The sequence below is a fragment of the Pezoporus wallicus genome, unplaced genomic scaffold, assembly GCF_028554395.1.
Source record: "Pezoporus wallicus isolate ANWC-B61680 ecotype Strahan unplaced genomic scaffold, APGP_CSIRO_Pwel_v1 contig_5863, whole genome shotgun sequence".
Taxonomy (NCBI): Eukaryota; Metazoa; Chordata; class Aves; order Psittaciformes; family Psittacidae; genus Pezoporus; species Pezoporus wallicus.
Genome location: NW_026635152.1, coordinates 1,063,444 through 1,076,324, shown reverse-complemented (window position 1 = coordinate 1,076,324; position 12,881 = coordinate 1,063,444). Strand labels below are relative to the sequence as shown.

At 52.8% G+C, this 12,881-nt stretch overlaps 1 protein-coding gene across 2 annotated transcripts; it reads right to left on the bottom strand.

Annotated features, from left to right (window-relative positions):
- Nucleotides 1-1,512: 1,512 nt before the first annotated feature.
- On the bottom strand, nt 1,513-12,156 carry KCNA10 (potassium voltage-gated channel subfamily A member 10). 2 transcript variants are annotated; one of them, XM_057404585.1, is made up of 2 exons: nt 11,843-12,156; nt 1,513-3,575 (listed from the first exon to the last, which is right to left on the bottom strand). In XM_057404585.1, exon 2 carries the CDS (start codon nt 3,499-3,501, stop codon nt 1,951-1,953), a length of 1,551 nt encoding a protein of 516 aa, XP_057260568.1. In that variant the 5' UTR covers nt 3,502-3,575; nt 11,843-12,156; the 3' UTR covers nt 1,513-1,950. The 2 variants fall into 2 exon arrangements, with proteins under 2 accessions (XP_057260568.1, XP_057260576.1); XM_057404593.1 differs by lacking the exon at nt 11,843-12,156 and adding an exon at nt 7,686-7,951.
- Between the last annotated feature and the right edge of the window lie 725 nt (nt 12,157-12,881).

The following is a 12,881-nucleotide window of genomic DNA, read 5'->3' as shown; positions in this document are numbered from 1 at the left end:
ATCCATCCATCCATCCATCCATCCATCCATCCATCCATCCATTCCAGTCCCTGTTTGCTAGGGGAGCAGAAGCAGTAAAGATGAGCTCATTGCTGACCAGGATGAGCTCTAAAAAATATCAAAGAAGGAGGAAAAGGAGAAAACCTGCTGTGAAATAGAAACAACGACATGGCAGAGCTGCTAGAGGGGATTGAGGGATGAATGGAGAGGAGCTGAATGTCTCAGGGTGCTGCTCTCCCAGATGTGCGTCCTCCAGCTGTCCCCACAGATGGTAACTTGAAAACAATGGCACTGAGATGAAACAGCTCTCACAGCTCCTGCTCCTGGCTGGGATGACTCTGTGGGGTTTGTAAGGTGAGGACGAGGATGGTGGAAGGATGGGGAAAAGCTCAGGTCAAAAGGGGGATTTGTCTCCTGAAGTTGTGCTGGTCATGACCCAGATCCATCTCTCTGGGGTGCCAAAGACCTCGTCGCAGAAAGCCAGCCCACAAAAAGACCCAATCCACCCCCCAAATAACAACCCTCCCAGCCCAGGATTGCAGGATTTCTGCATGGGGAAAAATCCCAGCAAGCCCAAAGTCATGTTTTCCAACAGAGCAGGAATAAACCCCAAATATAAACCCCATCTTTCACCACTCCGTTCTGAATGAAACCGCAAAGCAGAGATGCTGGCACATTGTGTAACGATCATATTGAATCTTTAGGAGATGAGACATCAAGTATAACAGATGTGGGATAGAAAAGCGGATGTGTAGACACTGCTTGAGAAACTGTGATTTTAATGTAGGCAGAAACATCAGCAAAAGCCAAGCGAAACAGCGAAGCTGGAACAAAATGTTTTCGGAAGGAAACCTGCTGGCATTAGAGGGAACGGCAAAATGATCTGGTGCTGGTTTCTCCCTTCCGAAGTGCTGATGGAAATGTGCAGGGTGCAGAGAACCACAAGTGCCTTTTCACGGTGGGAAGCTGAGCCGTCGGGATACCTCAGCCCTCGTTGCTCTGTGCCCCACTGGCAGCAATATAAGTGACAATCAAAGCCACGCGGGCTTTGTGCACCAGCTAACCCCTGAGTCAAGCATTTGTTGCAGGACCTGGCAGTGTTCAAGATCAGGTTGGACGAGGCCTTGGGTGATATGTTTTAGTGTGAGGTGTCCCTGCCCATGGCAGGGGGTTGGAACTGGATGAGCTTAAGGTCCTTTCCAACCCAAACCATTCTATGATTCTATGAGAAATCCCCTTCCCTCTCTCAAAACTCAGTTTTCCCTCAGAAATCCTATTGAGCCGTGGTGTCCCGGACCTTCCTTGGTGGCTGTGCCACCATGACTGGTCACCATCCCTCTCCTCCTAATCCCTTCACCTGGTTGCTTGTCTCCATCCACCACTGCTGTGCCAACAGGATGATGTAGGCAGGAAGACAAAGAAACAAATACAACTTGTAATTTATTCTATTCACCAGCTAGTTTTTCAGCCAGAGCATTCCCAAGTGTGGGAATTGGTCAGAGCCCCCCCAGATTCTAAGTGATGGGAGGGGAGAAACTATATTAAAGGGATTAAAATAGCAGGGAGCTGGACCCACGTTCATCCAGCTGGGTGCCACCAAGCATTTAATGTCGTTTTGCCCTTATTCCTCCTCTGATAAATGGGGGAATTCTCTGTAGATGGGGAGCTGCACTCTGAAGCTATGGACGGAGAAGGTAAGAGCAGATGAGCATCAAATTAACAAAAACCAGACTGATGGGCAGGGCAGAGAGATAAGAAAGATGGTGTTTATTTGAACAGCCACAGGAAATCAGAGATTGAAAAATGCCTAGAGAAAAAAAAAAAAATTGAAGAAAATAAGCAGCAGCACGTTTGGTTTTAAAAAAGAAAGAAATCACAGCATGCAGATGGGTTATTCCTTACCCAGCCAATCCCACCACACAGAGCACAGTCCCATCATGGCCTCAAGCATCATTTTTTGGCCTTGTCTCGAGGGTAACCCCCATTGGTCTTATTGAGGGACTCCATGCTGCCGTTGCCCGTCACCACGCTGGTGAGGATTCGCTCCACCTCCCCGGGCAGGATTTGCTTCTCTTCGTTCTCCGTCTCCCTGTGGTAGAAATAGTTGAAGTTCGAGACGATGACAGGGACGGGCAGTGCAATGGTCAATACCCCTGCAATGGCGCACAGAGTCCCCACGATCTTCCCACCCAAGGTGGTGGGACACATGTCTCCATAGCCAACAGTTGTCATTGTGACCACGGCCCACCAGAAGCCATCAGGGATGCTGGAGAAGTGGGACTGTGGTTCATCCACTTCTGCGAAGTAAACGGCGCTGGAGAAGAGGATGACGCCGATGAAGAGGAAGAAGATGAGCAAGCCCAGCTCCCGCATGCTGGCCTTGAGGGTCTGCCCCAGGATCTGCAGCCCCTTGGAATGCCGGGACAGCTTGAAGATACGGAAGACCCTGACCAGCCGGATGATCCGCAGGATGGCCAAGGACATGTTCTGCTGCCCGTTGAGCTCGCTCTGCTGGATCAGCTCAGTGGTGAGCGTCACGAAGTAGGGAATGATGGACACGATGTCGATGATGTTCATGATGTTCCTAAAGAACTCGGTCTTGCTGGGGCACACGATGAACCGGACAAAGAGCTCGAAGGAGAACCAGATGATGCAGGCAGTCTCTATGACGAAGAAAGGGTCTGTGAAGGTACTGTGGGCCAGCAAGGTGTCCGTCAGATTCTTGGAAAGCTCCTGGGTGGACTTAAACTCCCTTTCCTCCCTGAACTCCGGCAAGGTCTCCATGCAGAAGATGATGATGGAGATGACAATGACCAGTACGGAGACCAAAGCAACACCCCTGGCTGCACTGGAGCTCTCAGGGTATTCAAAGAGCAGCCAAAATTGCCTATGAAAGTCATTAGTTGGTAAGAGGGTCTCAGGGTCTTTGATGAACCCTTCATCCTCCCTGAACTGGTCCATGGCTTCATCACCCAGCTCGTAGAAGGTGATTTCATCAGCAAAGACATCAATGGGGACGTTGGCAGGGCGCCGTATTTTCCCACCAGACTGGTAGTAGTACAGGATCCCATCAAAACTGGGCCTGTTCCGATCAAAGAAATACTCATTCCTCATGGAGTCGAAGTAACGCATCCTCTTTTCCGGGTCCCCGAGCAAGGTCTCAGGGAACTGGTTGAGGGTCTTGAGCCGCGTCTCAAACCTCAGCCCCGCGATGTTAATGATGACTCGTTGGTCCCCCTCATCCATACCCACCCTCTCCCCCACCAGATGCTCACTGAACTCGGCGGAGAACCTGGAGAAGATGGTCTCATTGTTGGCGTTTTCGCTGTTGATGAGGATGCGCAGGTTGGAGAGGAGGTTGGCGCAGCTGGGGTGGCCTTTCCGCGACTGGCTGGCGGGGCTGAGGTCGTTTGAATAACAGGGATCCTCCACAATCTGATCAGCGTTGTCAAAACTGACTAGTGCCACCTCCATCTCCTTCCAACTGGACACGTCCATCATACACTAATCAGATTAGCAGCATAAATCCCCGGATCGGATGCCGGCAGCTTGCGTCTTTCCCACGCTATGAGGATCTGCAAGTGAACGGACAGGGAGACAGAGCTGAATTGGGCAGATGCATCACTTGGCTCAGCTAAAAGGAACAAACCAACCCTGAGATCAGAAAACCTTGTTTCTTAATGGAAATGTGCGTTTCATTGACTGCCAAAAGCGAGTTGTTCACCTCTGGATCCTTCAAGCCCCTTTTGGCATGTCTTCATTATCATCATGAAACCTCCCAATACCATGTACACCACCCAAGGGTAAAAAGTCAGGCAGTAGCAGAGGCTGGGGGTGAACCCAGGTGTCCCACCCAGCCTTTCCCCAGCAATCCCAGCCTTGCAAAGCAAAGGGTCATTTCAGACGGGTCCAGTTCTGGATCCAGAGCTTGGAGCAGGATTTGGAGGTGTTAAACACGGGAGTTCTGGTTAGCAGCAGCCTTGCTGCAGCTGGGAGAAGCACTGAGTCAAACCCCAGGAGGTCCTTGATGTGTTGCAGCTGGGTCAACCGGCGTTCAGAAAGCAATTCCCAAACTAGGAGCCACAGTGGGATCTGGGGAGGCAGGCAGGTCAGGAGGTGAAGGACATGTCCACCAGCCTTGCAGAACCCCTTTGATCTGTGTGAAGAGGGGTAAGAGCCCCTTGTCTTGATCCAGACTTCGACTTTGCAGAGGATGGGGTGATGTCCTCCAGAGCCCTGTGCCTCCTGCATGGTAGACCTGATATTCCCAGCCACAGGAAGGAGATGAGGACTGAATGCTCAGGTCCCTTGGAGAGCATCTTTCGGGCCGCAGGGTGGATTTTTAACCAGACCAGCTCCATCAGCAACAGACGCCATGTCCCCAAATACTCCTGGGCACACGGCTCCCCTTCATGCTGCTGCTGTTGTACTGAACTTGAAGGCAAAGTCAAAGAAGAGCCCAGGGACCAGGCCAAGTTACAGAGCTGGGAAATTACCTTTCCTGCCTCAGGGAGAAGCATGAAGAGAAATTAGGTGTTAATGGGGAACGGTTCTGGGGAGAATTGCCCCAAAAACGCACTTTCCAAGTGAATCCGAGCCCCTGATTTATTTCCTTTCCAGCTCTTTTTCCCCAGAAATATCTTTTCCAGGCAGGAGAACCCCCAGAAGGACCCCCAGAGCTGCTCTGTGTGACCGCTCACCACCAAGGGCACCCTGGCTCTCTTCCCCTGCCAACTTCAGGGACTGGGAATGAAAAAACCCAAATGCCCAAGAATAGCAACGCAATTTAGGCCACGTCTGCAAGGAGCAGCAGTGGTGCTGAGGCCGGTCCTGCGGTGAGGATGCTCCTTCCCCTTTCCCCAGAAGCACACTCATCCCTCCTTGATGGTGCACTGCAGGTGGGGTTGGATAGGACAAGCTAGAAACCCGAATCTGCTGCAGAAGTAGGTGGTGACATCCTGGCTTGCTACAAATCCTCCCTCTTGTGCTCTCAGCATTACAACCCCAAAAGCAAAACTTCATACAGGAGTCAGGACCCACATCCCAGACAAGGGCTCAACGTTACTCTTTCCTTAGCAGAGTCATGAAATTCTGGATTTGGGGACAAATCCCACAATTTATCATAAGCTACTTAAAGGTCACATTTCTTTGCTTAGAATAAAGCCACGGAGGATGGTTGTTCATCCGTCTCTATAGAGCTGCTTCTGGCTGGTTTTGTGACAATTTTCCTACTTGGACACATGTAGAGAGGAGCATTTGGGACAACAGAGCAGAAATGAAGCCTGGAGGAAGCCAAGGCAGAGTGGGTTTGCCCCCCAAAGGAACCTTCTGCAAAGCCGAGGAGCCCAAATGACTCTGAGACCAAGTCCTCCAGCCCCAGTGATGCCCCCTCAGGGATGCCCACAGTGCAGCAGCTCTCCATGAAGCTGGGTTCAGCTCAGGCTTGACTTTTCTCTCTTGAGAAGTTGTTGCGGGCAGGATGAGATCATCAGAACAGTGCTGGGTGCAGAAAGTGCACCACAACCTTGGCAGGGAGACAGCAACCAAGAGCTGCAGATAAGCCATGTTTCAGCCCCAGTGTAGCATCAGGAGGCAGGCAAAGGATACTCAGGTAAAATGAGCCCAGACAAAGCTCTTTTGAGGGGAAAAACAAGCATTAAAGGAAAAAAGGAAAAGCAGCACGTACAGAATCACAGAATCATATCCTTCCCTTCTCGTGTTCGTAGTTTTAATATAAACTCCCAGAGATGATGTTTAAATCAGAAAAAAAATCCCATAAAGAAAAATAGGTTTGAATGAGGAGAATGGGAGTGCTTAGTGTTGAGCTGGTGGGTGAGGTGAGGTGACCTGCCCCACCACACAGCTCACCACACTCTGTCCTGATGGGACAACCCGAGGGGACCACGTGCCCAGGAGCTTCTCTCCACAGCAAAGCGAAGTTAGAGCAGCTAAAGCTGACCATGATACCACATCCTAAGGCAGCGCCGTGGGATGATCTTGGTACTTTGAGCATTAAATGTGCTTAACTCTTAATACAGCCCACTGGCCCCGCGGGCAAGAGAAGTTCCCAGCGCTTGCTTGGTGGGAGGAGGCTTTTGGTCACAGAAGAACTTGTGTTTATCTTGAAATGTGGCTTAGCTCTGGAGCCTCCGTGCACATCAAAGTGAGCCCCCCCCAGCACCATCCCTAGTGAGGAAACTGAGGCACAGAGCTACGAGGGGACAATTTGCATGTCCTGGACAGGGTTGAGAGTGTAAAGTTGTGCTCACCCCCCTGCTGGGATGCAGGGAGGTGCTTTTTAGCTCTGTTTCAAGCTGCCCAAGGGATGCAGGGCAATGATTTGCGTTTCCTTGCCTTCAAAGCCCCAAACCATGCTGATACCTGCCTGTCCCCTTCACCAGAAGCAGGTGCCCCACCTGCCCCCAAGCCCCCAGACCACCCTTTCTGTCTCATTTTTACTTCAGACCAGTATTAACGGTGCTGCCTGAAGTCAGAAAACACCCTCCCAGTGCTTTGCAATGTGTGCTCCAGGGTCTGACAGAGGCTTGAACCAGAAAGTTGCCTTGTTTCCTCCTAAATCACCTAACATCTGCTTCCCAGAATCTGATTAACTAATACCCTTCAGCTGAAATCCCTGCCTGGGGAAAACAATGTACAAAACGCATCTGAGACAGAGAGAGAGTGAAAGAGAAAGGTCGTTTTGAGGGAGAGCTGGTGTTTTGCCCGCCGCATCCCAAGTAAATCGGGGCTCTGGTTCCCACCAACCCCTATGCAACCATCAAATCCTCAGTGTCTCCAGTTCCCTTTTGCTTGCCACCCATCATCCCTTCAGCCCCACGCTCCTGGGGTGAACAATGGCCATTTCCAAGGTTATTCCAGAAAATGGGAGATGCTGAGCATCTCTTTCACCCCATCTCCTCCCCATCACCTCCGTACTGGGATGGGAACAGAGGTGATTCCTCCTGTAGCCCTCCCACAGCATCACCTATGGGGACTTACCCGCACAAGGCATGGAAGTGCCACCGCTCTCTGCATCTGGGAAGAGAGTTATTAAACACACATAGGGATGTGTAGGAAAAGCGGAGATGGAAAAAAAAAGTCCAGGCATACCCTTGAAAGGTCCCTTTGGGATAACGCAAGCAATGTCATTTAAAAGGCTCTTCTCTATTTGATTCAGTGTATAATTGGCAGTCCAGCACGACAGGGATGAGCTGAGGCAGGATCCGGAGTGGTTCGGAGCCTCGGCCCCACCATCGCCCTGGGAGCCCTAAAACAAGCGGGGGATCCATTGGGAAAGGGGACGGGTGGGGTGCAGGGGACACCCTATCCCCATGCCCTGCTTGCCCAGGGAGGGGGAACCCGGCCACCCACCGCCCGCCCCCACCCGCTCGCCCCTGAGCGAGATGGGGAGGACGTGTCCTTCTGGCGGATGCCACCTTTAATCCCCAGTAATGCTCCGGATGGTCCAGAGGGGACACGTCTTGCCCGTGACGTGGCGAGGTCTGAGCCGGTCCCCAGGAGGGAGGTGGAGAGGGGGGGACAGGGACCCGCACAGCGCGGGCACCGGGGGAGAGATTTACAGCAGGATATAGAGCCCTGTTTGTTATTAATATATAACAATGATGTTAAAAAGAGGAGGGGAGGGGAAAGCCCAAGGGTTGGAGCATCCCCCGTTGCCCACCTACCTCCTGCCTGTGGCCATGGGTTCAGCGGGCTCACTTCCAGGAGGGGACGGTCCCGGTGCCTCCGCCACGTGGGACATCTCCGTCCCACCCCTGCGTGAGGGGACCGGCTGCAGCCGCAGGTCCAGGCAGCATTAGCGGGGGACAAGGGACAAGGAAGGGAGGAGAATGCCCCTTCCTCATGCCTGGCTGCCGGCCGGCCTCTGGCTCAGAGCGCAGGGCTGCCGGGCTTATATCCTCCAGGAATAAATAGACACAGAGATGCCCTGGGTGGATGGGACCGGGCAGGTCGCTGGAATAACTGGGAATCATTTTCATTTCATTTCCCCATTTTCAGTTTCTTTCCTTCCGAAAGCTTGCTGCCCTCACAGGCAGCCTCACCTTGGCTGCTTTAATTCCACTTGGGAACTGGGTTTCACCTTCTGCCTTCACCCAGTTTACCCTCCTATCCTCTTCCTCCTCCTCCATCTCTTCCTTCCAGGCATCCGCATTTGGGGAAGGCAAAGGAGGAGATGGCACATTTCTACCTGCGTGCTTCAGCCTGAATTCCACCACGGTGACGCTCCTTTGCTCTTGAGGGACCCGATCACCTCAATTTCCCTCCCTCCAGCATCCTTTGCTGTCCTCTGAGCTATTTCTCCCCCTGCGATGTTAATGAGCACATTAAACAGCCCTATCCTGGAGGACAGCCTCGGAGCTGCCAGCTTGGAGCATCTTATACTCATCTCCAGCCATCTGCGATGGAAAGGAGACACAACAGTATCCAGACCTTTGATCAGGCCCTTCAGGGCTGGTTTATCATTTCATGTACCCCCTTCTGCACCCCTGTGTACTACAGCCCTTAGATTTATCCGTTCTAGTGAGCAGCTGGAGAGCTGCTAACAAAAGGGCATTAAACTGATATTCCTGGCACCTAAATTCAGCCTGTGCCCAGCTCACCTCCAAACCCAGGCTGGGAGGGTTTTGACCACAGGGTGATGGTGTCTGTAGGCAAAACCTGACCTCTTTTGGGTCTGTCCACCCCAGCTCTCCCTGGCACTAACCAGGATCAGATCCTGCACCCTGGCAAAGAGCATCCATAGCTGAGGGAAACGTGGAGCGTGAAAACCATCCACAGGAGCTGATGGTCAGGGCTGAGAGGTGAGCTTAGCAGAAACCTGCTGTTAATAGGAATATCCCTGAAGTCAAAGCAGGGTTTGTGGTCCAGGGGAGACAGGTACAGGGGGAGATGCCCGGAATAACATCATTGCCTCCAAGAAACAGGGCAGTTACACAATCCCTCATCCCTGGAGGTTTTGGCTACACCCTGGAAACCCTTGGGAAGGTTTTGCCTTTAACCAAGGTGACTTTAACACCCGTTTGCCTCAAGGATTTGAATACCCCCCCAAGCAGGGCTGCCCTGGGCTCTCCTGCATTTCTTTCCCTCTAATCCTCTGCTCTGTGCTCCTGACTCCGCCGGGATTTACCCAACAGACAAATTTGACCCCTGAGGGTGTCCCGCATCCAGGATGGACCGGCTTCCAGTAAGTGCTGGTATGGGATCGCTGCCTCCACACTCACTGCTGCTGGAGGGGAGACAAAGGCACCGCACAGCCTGCCCTGCTGCAAGAAGAAAGGGGTTTGATTTGCAGCAAGTCCCTAAATTACTGCTTGGACCCGTGTTTGCACAGGGAGCTTAATTTTCTCAGTGGGGAATAGGGCAGAGAACACCCCTTTCTCCTATGATCTGACCTGGGAGGAACTGGAGCAGAGTGGGAAGAAGGAGATGACAAAAGAGGGGTGTAGACCCCATCACTGCTCCCATGGAACAAGGCAACGGCACTGGACTGGATTTTTCCCTCATTCTCAGTCCAAATGATGCTCACAGCGATTGCAGCGTGTGGGTTCTGCTCTGCACCAGGCACGTACTTCGCTCCACAGAGCAATTTACTGCAGTAATGAGCCCCTGCTCGTTTTCCTCTTAGCAGAACTCATTAGCTGGGGTTCAGCATTGAGATCACCTACGTGGCTCTTGAATGGAGCTGGGCAGGGACCATTCCCGGAAGGAAAACAGGGAGTTTCTTGGTTTGCTGCTAGGGAAGATCCTGCCGAAGTTTATGGCTTGGGAGAGATGGCTGCAAAATGAGTTCTGTAAACTCAAGGCAAACGTGTGCAGCTGTGAGGGAATAAGCAGGAGGGGAGATGCTGGGAGTTTATGAATGATAAAATCATGGAAAGAATGATTCAAACCTCTGAGGGGATGAGGGGGTCTGGTAAAAGCTGCCCCTGCTTTCAAGTCCTCAGTGTGGGAAATGGAAGAGGCCAGAATACACTGCAGTGATGCTGGGGCATAGATTGAGCCCCATAGCACCAAAGGAGCCCAGAGCTCAGGAGCAGCCTGGTCTGAGTCCCCTCTACAAGACCTTTGTTATCAAAAGGAAAGGTTAAAGTGTGTCTTTAGGCAATGGGGGAGCAGGATGAGCCCCAACACTGAAACCTGCAAATCGTACCAGCAAAGATACAATGAGCCTGAACCAACTCCTGTGAGCTACCTCCCTCTCTGTGCCTCAGTTTCCCCAGGGCTGGTGATGTTCTGTACACCCAAGCAGGAGCCCTGCAGGAAAAGATGCACAGGAGGAAGTGCCCAAACTAGATTCCTGGTGCTGAGATGGGGCAGGTCCCTTGCTGCTGACCCCCATGACAGGCAGAGGATCATGTCCAGCCAGACCCCTTTAATCCTCCCCACTTTCCATACTTCATTCTGCTTTTTCCACCCATATTTCTTTATATTGAAAGAAATCAGATTAACAGAGAGCCCGGTACATGCAGTACGCACCGTGAGACAGATGAAACCTTTCTGATACCCAGCCGTAGAGCCCCAAATTAATCAGCTATGGATTAACCGGGTCAGGATGTAATTTAATAACGAGTGAGGGTGAATTCCTGCTAGGAGGGAGCCGGCGTGGTCCCACACCGGGTGCACCATCAAAGCTGCTGCAGCTCGACACAAGTAGCAGGGAAAGCCAGATGGGGTGGAACGAGCTCTGCAAAGGGAGCTGGTGAGAGCCTGGGTCCAAGCCAGGCTTTGCTGCAGCTGAGCCCTCCTCATCTTCCCAGTGCTCGGAGGTGTGGTTTTAGCCTGATTCAGGAGAAGGTTTAAACGGGGTTTTGACTATAGGGGGCTGGGGTGGCTGTGGGGATGCTGAGTGGGCGTTTTAGAGGCTGGAGGTCTGCTCTCCACTGGGATTCACAAAGTAATCGTAGCTGCAAAGTGTTTGACACGCTTTAGGATGGAGAGATGGACACAAAGCACTTCTGAAGTGCTTTGATTAGCCTGTGCCAGAAGAGATGAAGGGAAGTGCATGGAGTGACCTCTTTCCCCCCCCCCGAGCATCCCGGCTCCACCCGGGCGCCGGGATGGGGATGGGGAGGCAGCCATCCTCCCTGCTCTCACCCTCCTGCTTACCGTGGCTGTAACGCGATAAAGACAATTCGATCCCGGATCGATGGGAAACTTTCCCGCTTTCCCAGGCTGTCCAAAAGCGCTGGGATAGAGGCAGAGCCTGACCCAGAGCTCAGCGCTGTAACCTCAGTGTGCTCCTAGCGACAAAGAAATGACTTTGTCCCCCCTTCAAAATCCGCACTGGCAGCAAACCCTGTGAGGAGGTTGTTGGCCAGAGCCAAAAATGGGTATAGGTATAAATGGAAAGCAATAGGAAGCCGCTAATCGGGTCAGATGGATACCTGCATTGATCCCAATTTCTGCAACAGCAGCAGCTACGAAGAGCTGGTGGCAGGTCTGGGGTCCCAGTGTCACACAGGGCTGGTGGGACTGTGTGTGGAGCCACTGCAGAGATCAGGGCATTCTCCCAGCCCACCACCCCACCATCCTGTCCAGAGCCGGCAGCAAAAGCTGCTTAAGACTGAAAGTGATGGGGATGATGCCAGTGGGACCCTCCTGGCAAAGCCGGGTTCCTCACAGCTCGCACCCAGCGATTGGGAGCCCTTCACCTTCCCTTTTCCTCCAAGGATAAACTAAACTTCTCCTATGGTCACCATCACCCATAAAATACCCCATGAAAAAGGAGAGCAGCACCCAACTGCCCCCGACCTCCCCACCAAACCCTCCTCTCCTCCACCCCCAGCTTCACCCTGCTACAAAGAAGAAGGGAGCAACAAACCCAGCTTTTGCATCATCCTCATCCTCCTCCAGTGCATGGGGTTCCTGGTCCCCCTGTCTCCATCCTCCTCCTCCTTCAGCTCTGCTGGCCAGGAGCTGCCCGGTGGTGCTGCCCCTTCGCCTCTCGCGGGCGCATGGCACCGGGATGCTCGTCCCTCTCCTGCGCTGGGTGGAAAGGCGATGCCAGTACCCACGTGAGCCCAGTGGGACTCCTTGTCCTCATTCTCCTTGTGCCTGAAATGGGTTTTTGCTCCCTCGCTGGGTCCTTTCCACCAGCAGCAGCCGCATCCAGGACCCCAATCCACCACTTTCATGTCTGCAAATACAAGCACCGCCTTTGCTTTCTGTGTGAGGGTGAGGAAGGAGAGGCCTGGAGTGGAGGAAGAGGAGGTGATGCTCAGAAGTGACCCTTTGTCCTCTCCCTGCAGAGCTGCTCACTGGGGTGCTCTGCCAAATGCAGCCAGGACAGTGCTGGTTTCACAGGGACCCTCTTCCTTTGCACCCACTTGAAAGGGGATTGAAGCAGGAAAAACAGGACCCTCCAGTGCTCTCACCACCAGCACTGAAGTACCACATGGGTGGATGCACCCAGGGCTCTTCCAGCCATGGATCCCTTTGCCTGGGCACTTCCTTGGCTGCTGCCAACATCTGGGCCTGACTTTGCTCCAGTGCATGGGGAAATCTTCTCTTCCTGGGAGCCTGTGATTGCCATTAAGGAAGCTCCCAAACTGCCGAAGCTTTGGGAGCAGGAGCTGCCCCCCTGTGTGCTTTTTCCATCCCATTTTTATATGGGCAGGGGTGCCTGTTCCTCTGTGAACCTCTTCACGGGGGTCACACCTTGCCCATACAACCCTGGCCAATACAGCCAGGAGCAGCCCCGGTCAGGGACAGAGCAGAGGTTGCTGGATTCAGCCATAGCCTCTCACGTAGTCCAGGAGCCATCAGGGTTGTTAGCATCACATTCAGTGAAGGCATCTCAGCTGCCTTTGCAAGCCCCTGCCCACTTTGCCAGCAGGATTTGATGAAACTGAAGCTATTTC